Genomic DNA, 17678 nt, shown 5'->3' with positions numbered 1-17678 from the left:
TACGAGTGTGTACACAGCTCCAACTAATCACAAAAACACAGTTGAAACTTCTTTCGAGGTGAAAGACATCACTGTAGACCTCAGTAGCTTGTTACTGAACAATCAATAGTGTAATCTCTTTCTCTGTGTGGCTCGCCAGCCTCCGTCCAGCAGCAGCTCCATTTGCTATGGACTGAGCTTCCGTTTCTAATGGTAGCCGTCTAGGTTTGTCTGCTGGACTGGTTAGAAGCACACAAATCCAGCAGGACTGGGTTGGGTAAACTACACCCCATTGTATTAAAACTGGAGGAGATAGTCCTCCCCTCCATCATCACTTCCTGAGATGACCAGACCATGCACGTCTTTTACCCAATAGTCCCCGCCCGACTCACTTTCCATCAAGTGATCCTTGGTGTACAGAAAGGGCTCTTTCCCATGTATCCTACGGAAGCGAGGCATCTTCCCATTATTCTTAGTCCTGCCTACTGTAGAGTAGGCATCATTGCCTAGGGAAGAAAGAAAGGATGAAACATTCCAACATAAACCCTTTTTGCTTCACATCCATTTAAGAAATACAACATTAGCAAAGCAATGTGATCAGGGCTACTTCTCAGTCCTCAAAAAATACCTACCTGCTCTTCAATGTAGCAGAACCATGTCACATCGTAGTCAGTGAGCTAGACCAGCGGTTCTTAACATTTTGAATTCTGGGGACCCCTACTGAATCACTACTGGAAGCCGGGAACCCCAGCTAAGAAATGTCTACAATTTGAACCGCAAAACAGTATGCAGAAATACAGATATACATAAATTATGAAATAATTTAATTCACAAACAAAAAAATATACAAAATCAAAATGTAAATTTCATTGGGAATGTTGAAGCTTTTCAAAATTTGGCTTTTCTACAAAAAAATTAAGTGATAGGCTAGACTCTAGAGCAGAGGTCTTCAAACCTTTTGATGCCGAGACCCCCCTGTCAAAATGTAGTGCGCGTAAGGACCCCCTCCTGACAAAAATGTCTCGAACCTGGTGCTCCTCATCCCCGACAACCTTAAAATCCACAGCAAATCATTTTTATGGTGGGGAAACAATATTAAACAGTGCTTAGCAAACCAAAAGCTTGTGGGTGACTGTGGATTGGTATCTGAGGCTTATTACACAGTTCAAAAAGAATTACCCACAAATTCACAATGGTACTTTTTCACAAATAAAACTAATTTTGAACTATAGTGATGAGTGTGCTTGTTTTTCTCCAGAGAGACAGTCAATCTGTGATTGCACCTTATAAATCCCAGTTTAACACCCAAATATAGCAATAAGCAACCAAACGGTGACCAGTTCCGCTTTGCAAAGGGCCCTTAGTGCGCAGCAACACGTGTCTCTGATTTTTAGTAACAAGTGAACCGGTTGAGCTATAAACCCATTTTTTGGGTTAAAATCAGCATCTTATGTGGCAGGTGATTGACTATGTGGCAAATCTATAATTATGTGAAAATCGCTGCAGTTGCACAATCGCATCATCCCAGTGCCCCTGGGTATAATGGCTGTAATGCATGGGCTGCAACTTTAGTGCAAGGCATCCGAGGAGAACTATACTATATTTCAAGGAATGCTGGTGGATTGGCTTTTACAGCTGCATGGAACTGGAGGTTGCTGAACATCATTCATCATCATTGAAACATACCATTTACAGTCATTAATGATGAACTGTAAGGTCCAAGTAGGATGCTTTCTTTAATTCCAGAGGGAGGAAGTGGTCCCTTAAGCTTCTTTCACACAGTTTTTCTAAAAAGGTTTTATTTTTAACATTATGAAAACAGACACTTCTATTTTAGCAAAATCAGACTCCTGGTTGTATTAGTTTGCTGCTGTTTTTGATTTCAGTCATGTTTGGGGGGCGGCTGGAGGGCCTTGAGAGCATGAGCACTTGGGTGTGTCAAAGGTTTGGTTAAAAACAAAATATTCTGTACGTTTTTCAGGTCCTTCACCATCAGGTAGCTACATATAAATTAAGGGTCAGCTTAAATAATAAAAAAAAATGCTACTCAGTGGGCAATGCAATATAGTACATTATTAAACCTCTAGTAGTTAATCCACCGTAATAAACGGTCTGTGTGTAACTAGAAAGCCGCAAAATTAAATCTTGGTTGGTGCAGTGCAGAATAGTGAGTTTGGTATTTGAACCTCTGCTTCCCTCCCTGGCAGGTTGCCAGCAGGACACAGAAACCTTGTGGTTTCAGATGTCCTTTTAACACCATCTGCAGTGCAGTCTTGTGGTTTAAGTTACTTGAGCTTTGGTTTTTCACTTGCAGGAGGTTGTAAATTTACAGTGTGCATACGATGTTCATCTGTGCCCGTGCACTGTGCGTCGCTCACTGGGGTATTTTGAAGGTTTGCTTGTCTTGTAAAAAAGTGTTCACTGATTCAGTGTTGTAGCAGTAGCGCATGGTCCCTTAATCTGCCTCATATTTTAGGCAGAAGGCCTCGTATTTATGACATATATAGACTATAAAAGCTGCCTTGCCGAGAGCAGCACAAAACCGCTTCGGTGCACAGATCTGCGGAGCCCCACGCAAAATTACATTTTCCAGTTGAGTGCTCATTTTTCCCTAACAAGGGCTTTTAAGGACACTATTGTTATATGGCCCCCTTTTGAGGTAATTTGTTTAAGCAGGCCGTAAGGCAGCTATTTTCAGTGGCCTTAGTCAGGGCCACTGGAATCATGCAGCATGGGAGGCCCGAATTATGCAGCAGGGTTGGATAAATTATGTGGCAAGCAAAGGCAAATTGTGAAGCACATTTTGGGAAAGTATCACTTCATTACTTTGACATTTCTTAAATAAGTTAACACAGTCTGGGCATTAGTTGCAACACATTAGTACCACTTTAACACCCAAACACAGCCATAAATTGCAGAATTATGACCAGTCAACCTTTACAAAGGATCTTCAACTGCGCAGCAACACCTGTTGCTTTGTTTTTAATAACTTTTGAACCTTTTGAGCTCGAAACTATTTTATGTTAAATCTGCATACTATGCAGATGATGATGGATTATGTGGCAAATGTATAATTATCTGAAAATCGCTGCGGCTTCATAATCTCATAATTCCAGTGGCCCTGGCCTTAGTGTTGCAATAGCTCTGAGCACAACTTCACTGCCAGGCATCCCTGCTACTGATACATATGGTAGTTCTCCGCCCCATTTGCGACGTCTGACACAACGCTATGCTCCACGTTGAACAGAGCAGATGGGTGAAGCACTGGAGGACATGCAAGACACCACGCATCACTTTCCTAAGCCTAGTCTTCAAAACACCTAAAGCTCTGGCCGACACCCAGATTTCAGAAATACTGGGAGTACTTTTATTTGTTTTTATTATCTGGTATTTCAAACTCAAAGAGCTGCTACAGTTGGTCAGTTATACACACTAGGAAAATTCCTTGACAGAAATGTGCTACAGAATAAACTGTCCTCAATGATTTACAATAGATTTGCAATGCAATAGGTCTCGCATTTAAGCGAGTTTAAGCTATTGGATTGTAAATGACAATGCCTTTTATTTAAGTTTTTAACCCCTTCAGTGCCACGCCCTTTCCCCCTCCTGTGCCGGGCGTTTAATTAGTGGGTGGGGTTCATGACGAGATAGTCTCGTCATGAGCACAGCGCGACCGTGCTCCATGACGAGACTATCTCGTCATGGGCACAGAAGAGGTTAAAACCAAAACATAAATAAAAGGCATGATTATTTACAATGGCAATAGCTCAAACTTGCGTAATTGCGAGACCTATTGCATTGCAAATGCTTTTTTTTCTTGATCCCTACTGACCTTCAACACCTCCTACGGGATAGTAATCGCTATGTAAATATGTTTACAATTAGAAGCGCGCACTTCTCAGCTCATCACAAAGCTTTCAGTGATTTGATCAATGAAAGGCAGTACCAGCTCCCAAGCATTCTTTACAGCTGCAAATTGCCCTTTACATTTTCAGATTAACTCGTAGCATATTTCCCTTCCTTTCAGGCAAGCAGGCATCCTGGAAGTAAACCTTTTTTAGCTGTCTGATCAGCTCCGGTTTCACATCACAAGAGAACACTGCCTGAATGGTATTGCAGTTTTTAGTATTTTAATTTCATAATGAACTGTCTGGAGAAAAAAAAAATTCCCCAGAGTCCAAGCAGAAGTTAGGCCCGGGAATGTTCGACCACCTTCCTATGACTCCACGGCCCCCGTGGGGGTTGCACCCCACAGATTGAAGACCTCTGCTCTAGAGTGTCACTTACTTTGTCTCTTTTGCTCTGAATGTACGCTCCTTTTTAGGTCGAGCACTTGGGAACTCTTGTATAGACTTTACTTTATACTTATATGTGTATGTACTTTGTGGGCTCTGGAGATCAGCCCTAGAACTTGTCTGCTTCCGCTTAGGGACTTTTTTCTGTTCAACTGCCTCTATTTAACTGTCTTGATAGAAAACAACCAGTAGAGTTCAGTAAAATACCAGAATTGCTTTCTGCTTGTTCAACTGCCTCTATTTAACTGTCTTGAAAGAAAACGACCAGTAGAGGTCAGCAAAATACCAGAATTGCTTTCTGCTGAAGGACTTTTTTTTAAAAAAATTCTGACAACTGTATCTATTTAACTTTCTTGATAGAAAACGACCAGTAGAAGTTAGTATAATACCAGAATCACTTTAGCATTTTCTAGATTCCAGTTCATAGAAATTGTCTTCCACGAGCACCCGTAGACAATAATATTTTTTTCAAATCTTGTATTTTCAGTGATATGACCACCAAAGGCCCTGATTTTATATTAAAAACAGAGCTTTGGACTATACCATTTCCCGCTGAAAGGCAATATTTCTCTCCATGTGTTCCCATACCTGGTGTGTCACGCAGTTTGGTGCTTCCTTTCCCTCCATGTTAAAGAACAGTAGATGTTTCAGCACCCAGGCTAATGTGCTGCATAGCTAAATACATATAAGGTCCCAAAGGCGAGACCGATTACATTGCAAATGCTTGTTTGTCATTTACTACCAGAGCTTCATTTGAGGCCACCAAGTGGCTATCCTGCATTCTGTACTTGCACTGCTCTCACAAATCAAGCACACAAAACCAACTTATTAATTTTTAGTATCCAACTTCAAACTCCTTCACATTCACAGAATGTGTGTAATTTTACATTTTGTATGTTTGGGAATATATACTTTATTTGTTTTGTAATATTATTTAATATTGTAATCAGTCGCCTACTCCCTGACATGCCTCGGGAACTCCCAGGGTTCCACGGACCACAGGTTAGGAACGACTCCACAAGACAACTCATGCTTGGTCTACGGCATCACACTGTACACTGACTCATAACTATAAGTGATATTAATCACTCTGCCTCTCTCAGGATTACCTGGTGCTAAAGAGCCACGCTATGAGTTTCCATTTAGATCTCTCAGGCACTCAAATGTATAGATACATTTAGGGTAATCCCATGTATGTCCAGCATTAGGGTGACTCACTCTAGTGCACTCTGCCTGTTTCTCCCTCAAGTACACTGATAAATAACTAAAAGAATGGCCATTGGTTGAAAAGTGTCTTTTAACATTTATGCACATTGGCAATCTCACACTGACAGTGATCTCACTTGTTCCTTTATCAGGGCCGGACTGGCCGTTGCAGGCACCGGGTGTTTCCCCGGTGGGCCACCGGGGTAGGGGCCGTTTTTGGGCCCCTGGGGGCGCTTTTGTTACCGGGGGTCAGCAATATCGGCGCCCTGTAACAAAATTGGCTGAAATCGTCCCTCGTAAATGGCTCGGCTGCACCTCTCCTACCTACAGGGGCGAGGGGGGCCAAGGCCAAACAGTTTGCCAGGGCCGGTTTTGTTTCCTGTCCTTTATCATAATCTATGATCAACACCACTTTCAACTTCCTTCATCCTCCATTGATATAAGGACAAGGATGAGCATCAACACCACACTCTAGCCCTAAAGACACCTGAGGCAGATGATCTTACCTGAAAAAAGGATGAGATGGTTCTTATCTGGAAGAAAAGGTGCAAACCCACGTCCGTTCATCGTGTTGTTCTTGACTTGACGTATCTGTGAAGGGAAAGATGGAGTACTGTCAGTTGGTGATGAGGCAGTCTCTGTTCAGCTCTATAGCAGAAATTGCGTTGTAAGCATACACGCAACCATGAATGGGAATGACCGTCAATGCAACATGTTGTTGACTTTCTGCAAAACCCGTATCTCAGCCAACAGCACTCATCACATTGACCTAACATGATCATCATATGTCACTTCCTCAAACTACCTTCACCCATCAAGCCATCCCCGACTAGTGACTTTCGAACTAATTAGGCCCAAATTAAAGGCAGAGGGAAAAGCTTCAAAGAAATCAGTACAAGGAAGAGCCTGGGCTAAACTAAAAAGATATAAGGGAGAAATATATTTAACACCTCAAACTGTAATTGTGGAGCGATACAGTCTATGCAAACTATGCACACTTACAAAAGTCAATTACAGACACATTATATAAACTGATACTGGTGATATCATTGATGCTAAAATTAAGACATTCACTGCCATGGTTTACAGAAACCTTGAAGGAAAGAAAATCGAGTGCAGGAAGCTGGAAAGGCAGTGGTGTAGGACCTCTTCAGATAAAGATAAGTCACAGTTAAAAACTGCACACAAAAATTACAAAAAGGAAGTTAGGAGAGCTAAAGAAAGCTACCATACCAGGACCACCACTAAAGCTGTTAACAGATCAAAAAAAGTATTTGATATAGTGAAAGGACTGGCGAACCCAGACTGTGTAAAGCAAACGGTGAAACTATCACAAGACCTCTGCAGTAATTTATCAGATTTATTTAAATAACAAAATTGATCTGATTATACATGACATAAAAAAGAACAGCAATCCTCGGCTTGGAAATTACCCTCAGAGCGATGGTGAACCAATTAGTTTCACTTCAATATCTAGTGGAAGTGTACAACAGGAGGGGACCCGTTGTAAACTGGACAAAATGGAAACTCTAAAAGAAGAAAAGTTCAGAACCTTAGCTATGTCAATCTAATCAGGCTCCCTATTAGATCCAATTCCCCTGAGGCTTTGGAAGTTAGAGCAACTGAACTCTACCCAGACCTATTAAAGGTTTGTAACCAATCCCGGTCTACGGACAAAGTACCATTTGCTTGGAAGAAAGCTTTAGTCACCTCTTTATTGAAAAGTCAACTGGCAGATGTTAATGACCTGTGTAACCACTGACCAATCTCTCAGCTCCTGTACCTGGTAAAGATTGTTGAGAAATATTCCAGTAAATTACAAGCTGGCTTTTTAGATCACCATGCACTGTTAGAACCAGAGCAAATGGGCTTTAGACCAGCCCATGGTACGGAAACAGTGTTAATCCTGGCAAAGGATGAGCCGAGGATGATGGTTGACAGAGGTCAGGTTGCAGATCTGATATTATTAGATCTATCAGCTGCATTCGATTCTGTCAACCTACTTGGCAGACTAAAAGAGATAGTGGTGGACGGCACTTTCCTGAACTGTGACGAATCATACCTGTCCGGTAGATATCAAGCAGTCTCCCTTCCTCCATTCCGGTCAGAGTTTAAGGAAATTGCACGCGGGGTACAGTAGGGTTTGGCCTTGGGCCCTATCCTTTTTAATGTCTATTTGTGTCCACTGCTAACTCTGATTGAATCATTTGGGCTGTCATTTATAAACTATGCAGATGGCACCAAATCGATACTGCCCCTAGACAACAACCGCACGACCCAGATAGAAAAATTACAATCCTGCCTAACTGAGATGGCAAACTGGCTCAGGATAATCACATTAAAATTTTACAGAAATAAAACAGAGTTTCTGTGCTGCTCCCCTTCCAAAGTGCTGTATCCTCTCCCAACAATTGTTGGCCCTGGGCTAGTGATGAATATCTTATATTAGTCCAATCAGTCCGAAATCTAAGGGTTCATATTGATGAGAAGCTTCTATGGAAACCCATATTAATAAAACAGCAGCTATGTGCCATGGACCGATGAGAAATATAAGAACAATAGTTCCATTATTAGTAAGACCAGCAAGAAAACTGGTAGTGCAATGTACAGTGCTAAGTAGAATTGATTATTGTAATGCACTTCTGTTGGGTGCTTCAGATTATTTATTGAAAAGGTTGCACAGGATACAAGTGATGGCTGCCAAACCGGCACAGAATACATCCAGATTTGATTCTGCTTCAAGTACCTTGAAGGAGTTTCACTGGCTACCAGTCAAAGAAAGAAGTATTTTCAAAACCATGTGTATAGTCTATAAAGCTATAAATGGAACAGGACCGAGTCTACTTCAAAGAACATTCTTCCATTATAGACCTGTCAGGCCCATATGATCTTTGTCAGCGAACCTTGGGGGATATTAGCAACAACTTGCGATAATTATCGCAAAACGCGCTTAGAGCGTTTGTTTTTACTGCCGCCTATCGCTATATATTTTTGCGGAGATAACACGCTATTAGCAATGTTTATTTCCACTGTGATGAAATATCCTGCAATAGCGACGAAATGCGTGAATATTCACGCATTAATGCCATGGTGGACTTAGCCTGACAATCCAACTCCCATTGAAGAAACAGGTAAGTCATGTTTTTAGCAGGTGTTAAATACTGGCGATAATCGCGCTGCGTTGCTAATAGGGGGAAGATGTGTTAGCGACTGTTTTCAGTCGCTTTTAGTTGGGTACGCCCACTTTGCATGTCATTAGCGATAAATATCGCTGACATGCAAAGCGGGCCCCAAACCGGTCGCAATCACCTGGAAGCTGTCGCTAACTGCTGTTAGCGAAAGCTTGGTAATTGGGCGATAAAAAAATCGCCGCTTTATCGGCAAAAAGTGCCGATAAAGCGTCGATCTGGCCCTTGCTAATATGCCCCCTTGTATGTTTGCCAAGCTTTAGGAAACCAAGGATGGGCAGGAGATCTTTCCAAGTGAAGCAGCTTAGTTCTGTAACGGTCTGCCAAACCCCCTTATAGCTAACGGAAATCTGATGAGTTTGAGGAAGAACCTAAAAATGTGGCTCTTCCGTAAGTAGAGGATGTAAGCCACTGTGCCTTCTGCTGCAGGGTTAAGAAAGGTTTTGCACGCTTTCTTGGTGGTTTGATAGCTCCACGATACGTGTCAGGTGAACAATGCGCTTTACAAATTGCTAATAATTATAATAAAAAACTCTACTCTGTCAGTGACAATCGCAGCCAAGTGCAGAGCCATGCAAATTATGCAATCCTCAGTCCCCCTTGAGTGATGGCCATCTTTGCAAAGTGTGAATCTTGTGAAGATTGAACTTAAAAACTGGTAGCTTTGGTGGGCCTATGTCGAAGGGATAGAGAGCTACTGAAGATCTGTGTGGCAGCGAGTGACCCATTGCTACTTGCCCCTTACATACCGCAGCTCTTCACTGATGCAAGTTACATCCCTAAGAGGCAGGACTGCAAGCCCCAGCGTAACATCGGTGGTGTGCACTTGCTTAGGAGCAACTGTTTACCTTCTGTTGCTCAGGACTAACAGCTCTACACGGTAGTCGTGCTAAGGAGCAACAATTGCCCTATTGGTGGATGATTATACCCTTACTTTATATCATTTCCTTCTGCTGGATATCCTGTCCATCTTTAGTCCAAGGAAAATTGTCTCCCACTCCCACTAATTGAAAGCAAATACTTAATAAGCTTGATTTCAAGGTTTTTTACTTACACCATAAATTCCACCTCCTACGAGATTCTCCACATGAACACTGCACTATTCCTCAATTCAGAAAGCTTTTCCAAGAGGCAGTGTCCCATAGAGGTGAACTCGTTGACTTCAGTACCCAAAAGGAAGCATGATTTTAATTCCGAGTTCTATTTCTGGGGAAACGGATGGATTTTGATCAAATCTCTGAGGGCTGAAAGAGGTGTCCAGAGCTGTATCTACGTTCAGAAGATGCAATGCCAACTTTGAAACTGAGAACTGACCACGTCTAAAATGTTATGTGTCTCAAAAGCTCATTTTTCCTAAAGGGTTTCATTGCGCAGATTATCTTCCAGTCGTCCTCGCCCCAACTCACCATCCTCCCTATCGAAAGGCTAGCCTCCTCAGTGACACTAGGCACTTCTCAAAAGGGTCAGTAGACAAAGCTAAGGGGGAACCTCTGTGCCCTGCAAGGAGTGAGAATTCAATTTGCCACGACATGATCATCAATCACCCAACCCAATTCCCAGTTTTGACTTGCCATCTTCCCTTCTGCACAACTAGGAAAAGCATTTGCAATGCAATAGGTCTTGCATTATTGAAAGATTGAACTATTAGCATTGCATTATTATTTGCAATGCCAATAGATAAAACTTTCAGTAATGAGAGACCTATTGCATTGCAAATGCTTGTTTAATCTGGATCTTACCTCCGGGACCCCATGACGTTCTACAGCAGGCCAGTGGCCTGTAGAAAAGGGCCTACATGTTCCCCTCCCAGATAACGACATGGATGGACACTGCATTTGCACGTGACAGGATGGGAGGAGGTTGTGCGAGCGAGGAGTCAAGAGATTGCCAAAACTGGCCAACCAAAAGAATAAATTGGTGATGCCGCTGGGAGGGTTCCAAGCACCAAAAGGTGGGTTAAATACACAATGTTGACCAACCAGAGAAAATAAATTCTAAAAAGCAGCCCAACTAACCAACCAAAAGCGTTGAGCGTGTCCAAAGTCCGCAATAGCCCATATACTGAATACAGCATGACTCGCGGCGCAGCACATGCGCTGCCCAGGCTCGACCTACAAATAGATTACTACAAACCAACTTTGGCTTTGTTACTGCTACCCTCTCCTGTTGCAAACCTTAAGTAATTTGGGTTGGGATGCCTAAGAGAATGTAAGGCGGGCTAAGCAACTTTCCATTATAGCTCAACCCATTACACAATTATGTACGCCTAAGTTTTAAAAAGAAGTCTGAGAGGCAGATCTCATTTCTGATCATCCACCACTTCAGCAAATGACAGGACTGTATTTCTGCCAAAGCTCTCTTTAAAAGATGAAGCCAGAGAAGAGGGATGTCAATTCCCAGCATCCACCTCTATAGCAAGTGCAATCACCGCATCTTCTGCACCCATTTCCTCAGGAAGTGACATCATTGCATTTCTAACCTGACACTTCTTACTTTCTCGCTTCTTACGTTAACAGCCTACCACTCACCATCCGTCCCGGTGCCTCTATTTAAGGATGGACACAAACAAGAGCTTTACCTATTTCGGTCTTTTTAGAGTGAACATAGACAATGGCATTGCTCGTTTGTGCCTCTTAGGTCCAAGAAGGGCCACGGGATAGAACCCCTGCTCCACTGCCACTACAATAAGCACATATAAGATACAAGATAAGTTCTTAACATGTTCCTAGTCCAGCACCCTACACTACCCATTCCTGCATTCATGCTCAGACCTAGACAACGCGCGCGCACACACACACACACACACTAACAACACAAAGAACCAACCTAATATATATTTCCATCTAACCAACAGACACCCTCTAACACATTCAAACTCATGCGCATTCACCCAGGTTTTACAGTACTCCAAGCTCCAAACATTACTGACTTCATCACCGATCAGAAGCTTAACAAACTCTTCATTACAAAAACATGGCTTATTCACGCATCCTTGATGGTCTTATTCTAACAGGCTACTGTATTCAGCATGTGGACATCACACATGAGAATTGAGGAGGCTTTGCCAACTTTGATAGATCCTCTGGATCTTCCACCACAGACAAGCAAGCACTCATCTCCATGGAGTCCTCACATGATACTTTCCACTCTCTGCATCTCAGACAGACACCATCAACCTCATTGAAGGCCTCCTGGACAGAACAAAAACTACATTGAAAAATGTAACAATTCTCAAACTTCTCACAACTTCATTCATCCAACATGCTCACACAGCCCTCCTGGACAATGTTAACCTCCCAGACGATGAAGCATGGAAAAAACAAGGGACACCCTTGTTAACCTTATTAACACATTCAAAGTGGCACATGCTTGTCTTCTCATTATCACCAAAAGTCCAACGCAAACCTCATATACCACTGAACGGACCACCTTGCCATCCAAATCTCCTTGCTCAGCATCCAACTAGCACACCAAGGTCAGACCAAAACCTTCAGACCCTTCAAGATCTCTCATTGACTACTAAAGCTCACACTCATCTTTCTCCCTGCTAGGTCTATGTCAAGCATCAACATTCTTCTAAAGAACCTCAACATTGTCCACACTCCAACTAAAACACACAAGAGCAAGCCAACATCTTCAGCACACTCTGGTGATCCAAAGACCTTTCCAACAACTAAAGCTCCATCTGCAGATAATAAAGAAAACGTGAGAAAAACAGAACCCTAATGACCTCTACTACTGAAGTATTCTTGCTAAAAACACAGACAGCTTTAAACACCAGGCAAATGAATGTACTACACCAACATCATCAGTGCAGCTGGCTACAATACCACATTGCTCTTAAAGACAATCAGACCCCAGCTTAACCCACCTATCCCACAATCTACAGAGAAGTGTAATGCATCAACCTATTTTTCAGTGAAAATCTCTCATTGATCTTGCCGAAATATGTAGCTCTGTCAAAGCTACCACATATGTAGATGTCTTACCCTCTTCTTCGTCAGAGGCCTCTCAAGAAAATCTCTTGCATTTTTTACCCATCATTATCAATGCTTCTTAGACTCAAGGCATCTTCCTAGAAGCTTTCATTTCAGGCCAGATTCACACACCTGAAGCAACCTACACTAGACCCTGATGAGTTTGCCAATTAGTGGCTACTACTCACCTTCCCTTTACCAGCAAGATCATCGAAAAAGCAGTTTATGTTCATCACACTAATGCTAATTCTCTCCTGCAGATCACACTGCAGCACCAAGACAGCTACTTCACCAATCATAAACAAAGCTCTCCTGACCATAGATAAAGGTGAACCACTACTTCCTGATATTACTGAAACTTTTAAACCCATTCTACACTGTCATCCATTCCACCCTCATTCAAACCCTAAAGCCATGAATGGAATTCACTGGCAATGTCGGTCACTGATTTTCTTCCGACTTATCTTACCAACACCATTTGAGTGAAATGGGTAACCTCCAGGCCCCAGATGATCCCCATCACCTACTGAGTCTATCGGGGTTCCATCTTGGACCCACCCCCATCATCTTCAGTCTCTACTTTGAGCCACTTGGGATTCTACTCAACACTGTCTGTACTAAAATGCTGAGAAAACAAAACACAGAACACATCATCATCAAGGGACACAAACACCCACCTCTCCAAATTAACAAAGCATATCATCTAAGAAAGGTAACAGACTCAGCTCCACAAATAATATCACAGAGTCCAAGAGTATTATTCAAAAACACAGCAGCCATTCTGGTCCAAAGACAACCTAAACATGAATACCTGTGCAGCAGCCAGAGGTAAACTCAACTACTCAATCGTATCTTCCCACTGAAAAACCTAAAGCTGTGTTGCCAGAGTCATGATTGAAACCAAGAGGTGCACTCACCGGATGTTATGTACCCCTTCCAAACATGATTCACCATTAAATATCTGCTTATTACAAAAATATCCATATTCAGTGATGCTGCACAATACATTTAGGTCAGAAAGAACCGCAACAGAATCGAGCTATAATCCCATAGGTTAGTTCTTCTTTGGATCTCTCAATGTGACAAATCATTTATGGAAGTGGGTCATAAGCCTTACTCCGTCCAGCCACTGGCATTGGAACTTCCACAAGAACCCTGTAAAAAATCCAACTTGCTAGCCTCCAGAAAACAACTCCAGGGTTTTCTGGCCCACACTGAACTATGACATCTCAACAATATCTAGAATTTCGCCTTCATTGAGCCACTGGGTGGCATCTGTAAAGATAGAGTTGTATCAATAAAGAAAGCCTAATCAGAAGCAAGTTGAGCATGCTCTGTTATGCTTACCATGTCCCAGGTCCAGCAAGTTGGATCGTAGGCGTTTGTTCCACATACTAGCAGATCTCCCTTGAACTTCTGCAGCACAGTCAGGTAGTTCTTACAGTGATTCGAAGCCTAGAACAAAAAAGAAGAAGGATTGAGAATATGGAAGGAGTGAGGCAACATGATATTTCAGGTCAGTACTTTGGCATGTGGCAGGAGGATGCAGGTGTGGTGGAGTGGCCAGCCCTCCTGCAGTTCAGCCTTCTGTCAGCAGGGGTTGATTTAATAATGGGGTGAGAGCATAAGGCGGTTGAGCAGACACCAATGTGTAAAGTGCCAGTGCTTTATGTAGAAAAAGTGCAAGCTCCCCACCACTCTTCAAAAAGCCAGATTCTCACAGATGGCATCTAGGGAAAACTGCTATGAAGCAATTGGCGGACTGTACACAGGCTTAGACTATTCTTCATATAAATGAAACCTTATTTCCAATGTGTAAATGTGTGTCCTACAGTGAGTTTTACACTGATAGGTCTCTGAATCTTCACCTCAATAAGTTCTCATATGTCAAAGTTTAGCCGACTGTTGTGAGGGCTCACGGTTCCTATGTTCCTAATAATTAAAACAACCAGCATAGACTTTTGTGCTCTTTACCATACAGTTGAGCAGATGGCACGTGCCCCCTGGTCAGCATTTCTCCAGAGATACTGCCAACTCGGATGCCCTAGTAGCCTGTTCGACCAGTAGTGGTGAATTTGTGTGTACGGAGAAGCCAAATCTGGACTAAATCCAGGCAAGACCGAGGTTGTTGTTGCCGTGGCCAAACCATCCCTTTGGCCTCACACCATGTATTCCACCACTTCTGTTCAATACCACATGGTATCCCCCTGTCACGAAAAATCTTAACTACGAGTGCTGATCAATAAACATATCTCAGCAGAAGAGCAAGACATGACCACAACTTAGACCGCCTGCTACTACCTGGATGTCTCAGGTGGCCTTACCGTTATCTGAAGGCCCTTCACGGGGTCAGCACAGTGATGCCTTTGGGACTCCCCTAAATGGATTACATGAATGGTCCATATATTGATCTGCTTTGGAGTCTTCTGTAAAACCTGAAGGGATTACAGAACTCAGAAGTCTGCATCTTGATGGACCTGTGATGGTGTGACCATGTGTCTCCTGCTCCTACGGCGTGACCATGTGTCTCCTGCTCCTCCGGCATTACCATGTGTCTCCTGCTCCTCTGGCATGACCATGTGTCTCCTGCTCTTCGAAACCTACACTGGCCTTCAGTACATCAGTGGAATGGTTTGAAGATCAGCTGCATAACTCCACTGATTTTCTATGGATAAGGGGCCCCTTTCCTGAAGAAAAACCATAACCTTGATCCTCCATGTCACTCCTCCCTACCTGACATGCTAACAAATGAGATGTGGGGATTAATTCTTTCCAGGTTCAGCTCCCAAAGTGTGCCTTTTACAGCATGGTGCCTGTGCCTCCTTTGAGGCGATTGATTTTAATGAACCATCTAGTGACACTTTGGGACTCAGAGTAAATCAAGTTTCCTTTGTTGCAGCTGCAAGCAGTGCTGTGTAGCGTGGTCAGGATATACAAGCGGTCCGACTATTCTAACTTTACAAGTTAAACTAGCATGTATGCGTTTATTTATTGCTACAGTTTTATATCGTGAAAACCAGGCCCAAGACTGGATTGGACACTCTTTACAGGGTAGATTTTATGCTTTATGCAGACTCAGCACAGGTGCTTTCAGAAGCGTGTAGAGTGAAGGGAAAGAATGTATAATTGTGACACATCTTCAGTGCTGCCATAATTCAGTGTGTGATGACCATAAGTGGTGTAAAGAGTGGAGTGGATCTGATAAGTAATGGACATCAGGAGATTTTGTAGAAGCAGAAGAAGACTGGTCTTTAAACCAAAAACAATATTATAATCAATAGGTAATTCAGCTTGATGGGGGAGGGGCAGATCCTAGCTGTTGATAAAGTACCCGTCTGGCACTGGAATCTTTGTTGTAAAGAAGTGGGCTGTGCTGAGTGTGGGTGATGCCAATTGCTTTTCCAGGCCGAGGCCAGCCACTGATTGTGCGAGGGCGCTGGAAACAGGTTTAGCTCCTGGTCTGCAGTCGCAGTGTCTTCCAGGAACACATTGTTTATGCATTTATTCAGCGGTATCATCATATGCTATGTGTAGACTTTCGGCTGCTAATGACTGCAAAGAGATAATAACACCGTCCAATCTGGAAACGAGGGGCAATGAGTGGGAAAAAGGCCTTCCATCAGGCAGGATGAATTCTGCCATTGTCCAGCCTGCCCACAGACCATGTTCTGTGATCTTTGACCTTTGGATCAATAAACCACTTAAAACAGCGAGCCTCAATGTTTCAGTTCTAGAGTGTCTTGCACTGCAGGTGATTGGGTCCTGGCCTCAGGGCGGGGCTGCGGGCGTTCTAGTGCCTTGGAGCTCGTGCTCCCACGGAGCCGCCTCTGTGCCAGCCCCTGCATTGAATACCGCCAGTTGGCAGTTGCTCGGTGGAGGCTTCTGGCAGTGGGGTGCCGTGGCGCTAGGGGTTGCAAGTATTTCCAGCCCTGTGTAAGGCGCTGAAGCAGCTGAGGCTGTGCTGGGAGTTCCCAGCCCTGGATCCCTCAGCTGTTCTTCATATTTGACTGCGCTCTAGGGAATAGTGAGGGGAGCTGGGGGTGGGAAAGGGAGAGTTTCCTTTAGTCCCAGGCTTTCTCTATATGCTTGTGTCATGTCATGTGTGCAGGAGTGTGGGATCCGGCACAGCTGGAGTCTACTTTGGGCGCTCACAACTGCAGGATCAGACACCCAGGCCCTGCTCAGGGCTGCGGAGTTGCCCTGGGTCTGCAGTCTGTGTGAGCTGTGCCTGTGGCATGGAGGCAATGCCCGTGGAGGCGCTCACGGTGGCAGAGTGAGCAGTCTACCCAACAAACACAGCAAGAGTCAGTGTTTCCAAGTGGAGTACATGTTTCATGCATGCAGTCATAGGACAGGACCGTCCCATGAGTGCGGCTGTGCTGGATTGATGTCCTGTACTTCAAATAAACCTGCAGTGCGTTAAATGGTCTGGTACTGTCAGGTACTGAGTACCTGCACTTCTCATCAATACTGTTAATTCGGAGAGTGCCGGCACTTCTCGGGAGCGGCTAGGCACTCTGGCATAGGGTGCCTGCACGTCTGTGTTCCTATTTCAAGCGCTGGGTATCTGAAGAGAAATATGACACAGTGACGTGTGCACGTAGACGTGGGAGGATGAGAGGGCGTCAGAGTATCACGAGTGTCTGGCAAACAACCCCCAGGAACAAACCTCGGCTTACCTCTCCCTCGCAGCGACTCAGCCTCTCGGCGGAAAAATTGACCTGTGGCAGAAAAGTAACATAGTTCAATTAGTGATTAAAATAACTTTACACCCACAAAAGCTATGTATGTTGATTGTAGCCTCCCCACAAATACCAGTAACTGACTCCGTCTCCCCCACGGCCACCCACCCTATGTCTGTTGGAACGTGCGAGAGGCGATGAGAGCAGGGTGTGCACAATGGAGCGGTAAACCACACCACTGCCTGCCTCTCAACTTTCAGTTCTGAACTAATTGTGTGATGCTGGGCAGACAGTCTGCTTGTGCTCACTTTTCTCACATACTAAAAGAGTGAGCGTCTAGACAAACTAAAC

At 43.7% G+C, this 17678-nt stretch overlaps 1 protein-coding gene across 1 annotated transcript in view; it reads right to left on the bottom strand.

The window, feature by feature from the left end:
- The window catches only part of SEMA7A (semaphorin 7A (JohnMiltonHagen blood group)), a 162862-nt gene that overhangs the window by 50574 nt on the left and 94610 nt on the right, over positions 1-17678 (bottom strand). Inside the window, exons 3-6 of the mRNA XM_085643886.1 lie at positions 17325-17366; positions 13993-14100; positions 5987-6071; positions 372-485 (exon numbers count right to left, since the gene is read on the bottom strand). Of these exons, the coding sequence (XP_085500012.1) occupies positions 372-485; positions 5987-6071; positions 13993-14100; positions 17325-17366 (349 nt within the window). The remainder of the gene's footprint in view (positions 1-371; positions 486-5986; positions 6072-13992; positions 14101-17324; positions 17367-17678) is intronic.

The sequence above is a fragment of the Triturus cristatus genome, chromosome 3_1 (genome assembly GCF_964204655.1).
Source record: "Triturus cristatus chromosome 3_1, aTriCri1.1, whole genome shotgun sequence".
Lineage (NCBI taxonomy): Eukaryota > Metazoa > Chordata > Amphibia > Caudata > Salamandridae > Triturus > Triturus cristatus.
This window is presented reverse-complemented; position numbering and strand designations above follow the sequence as displayed.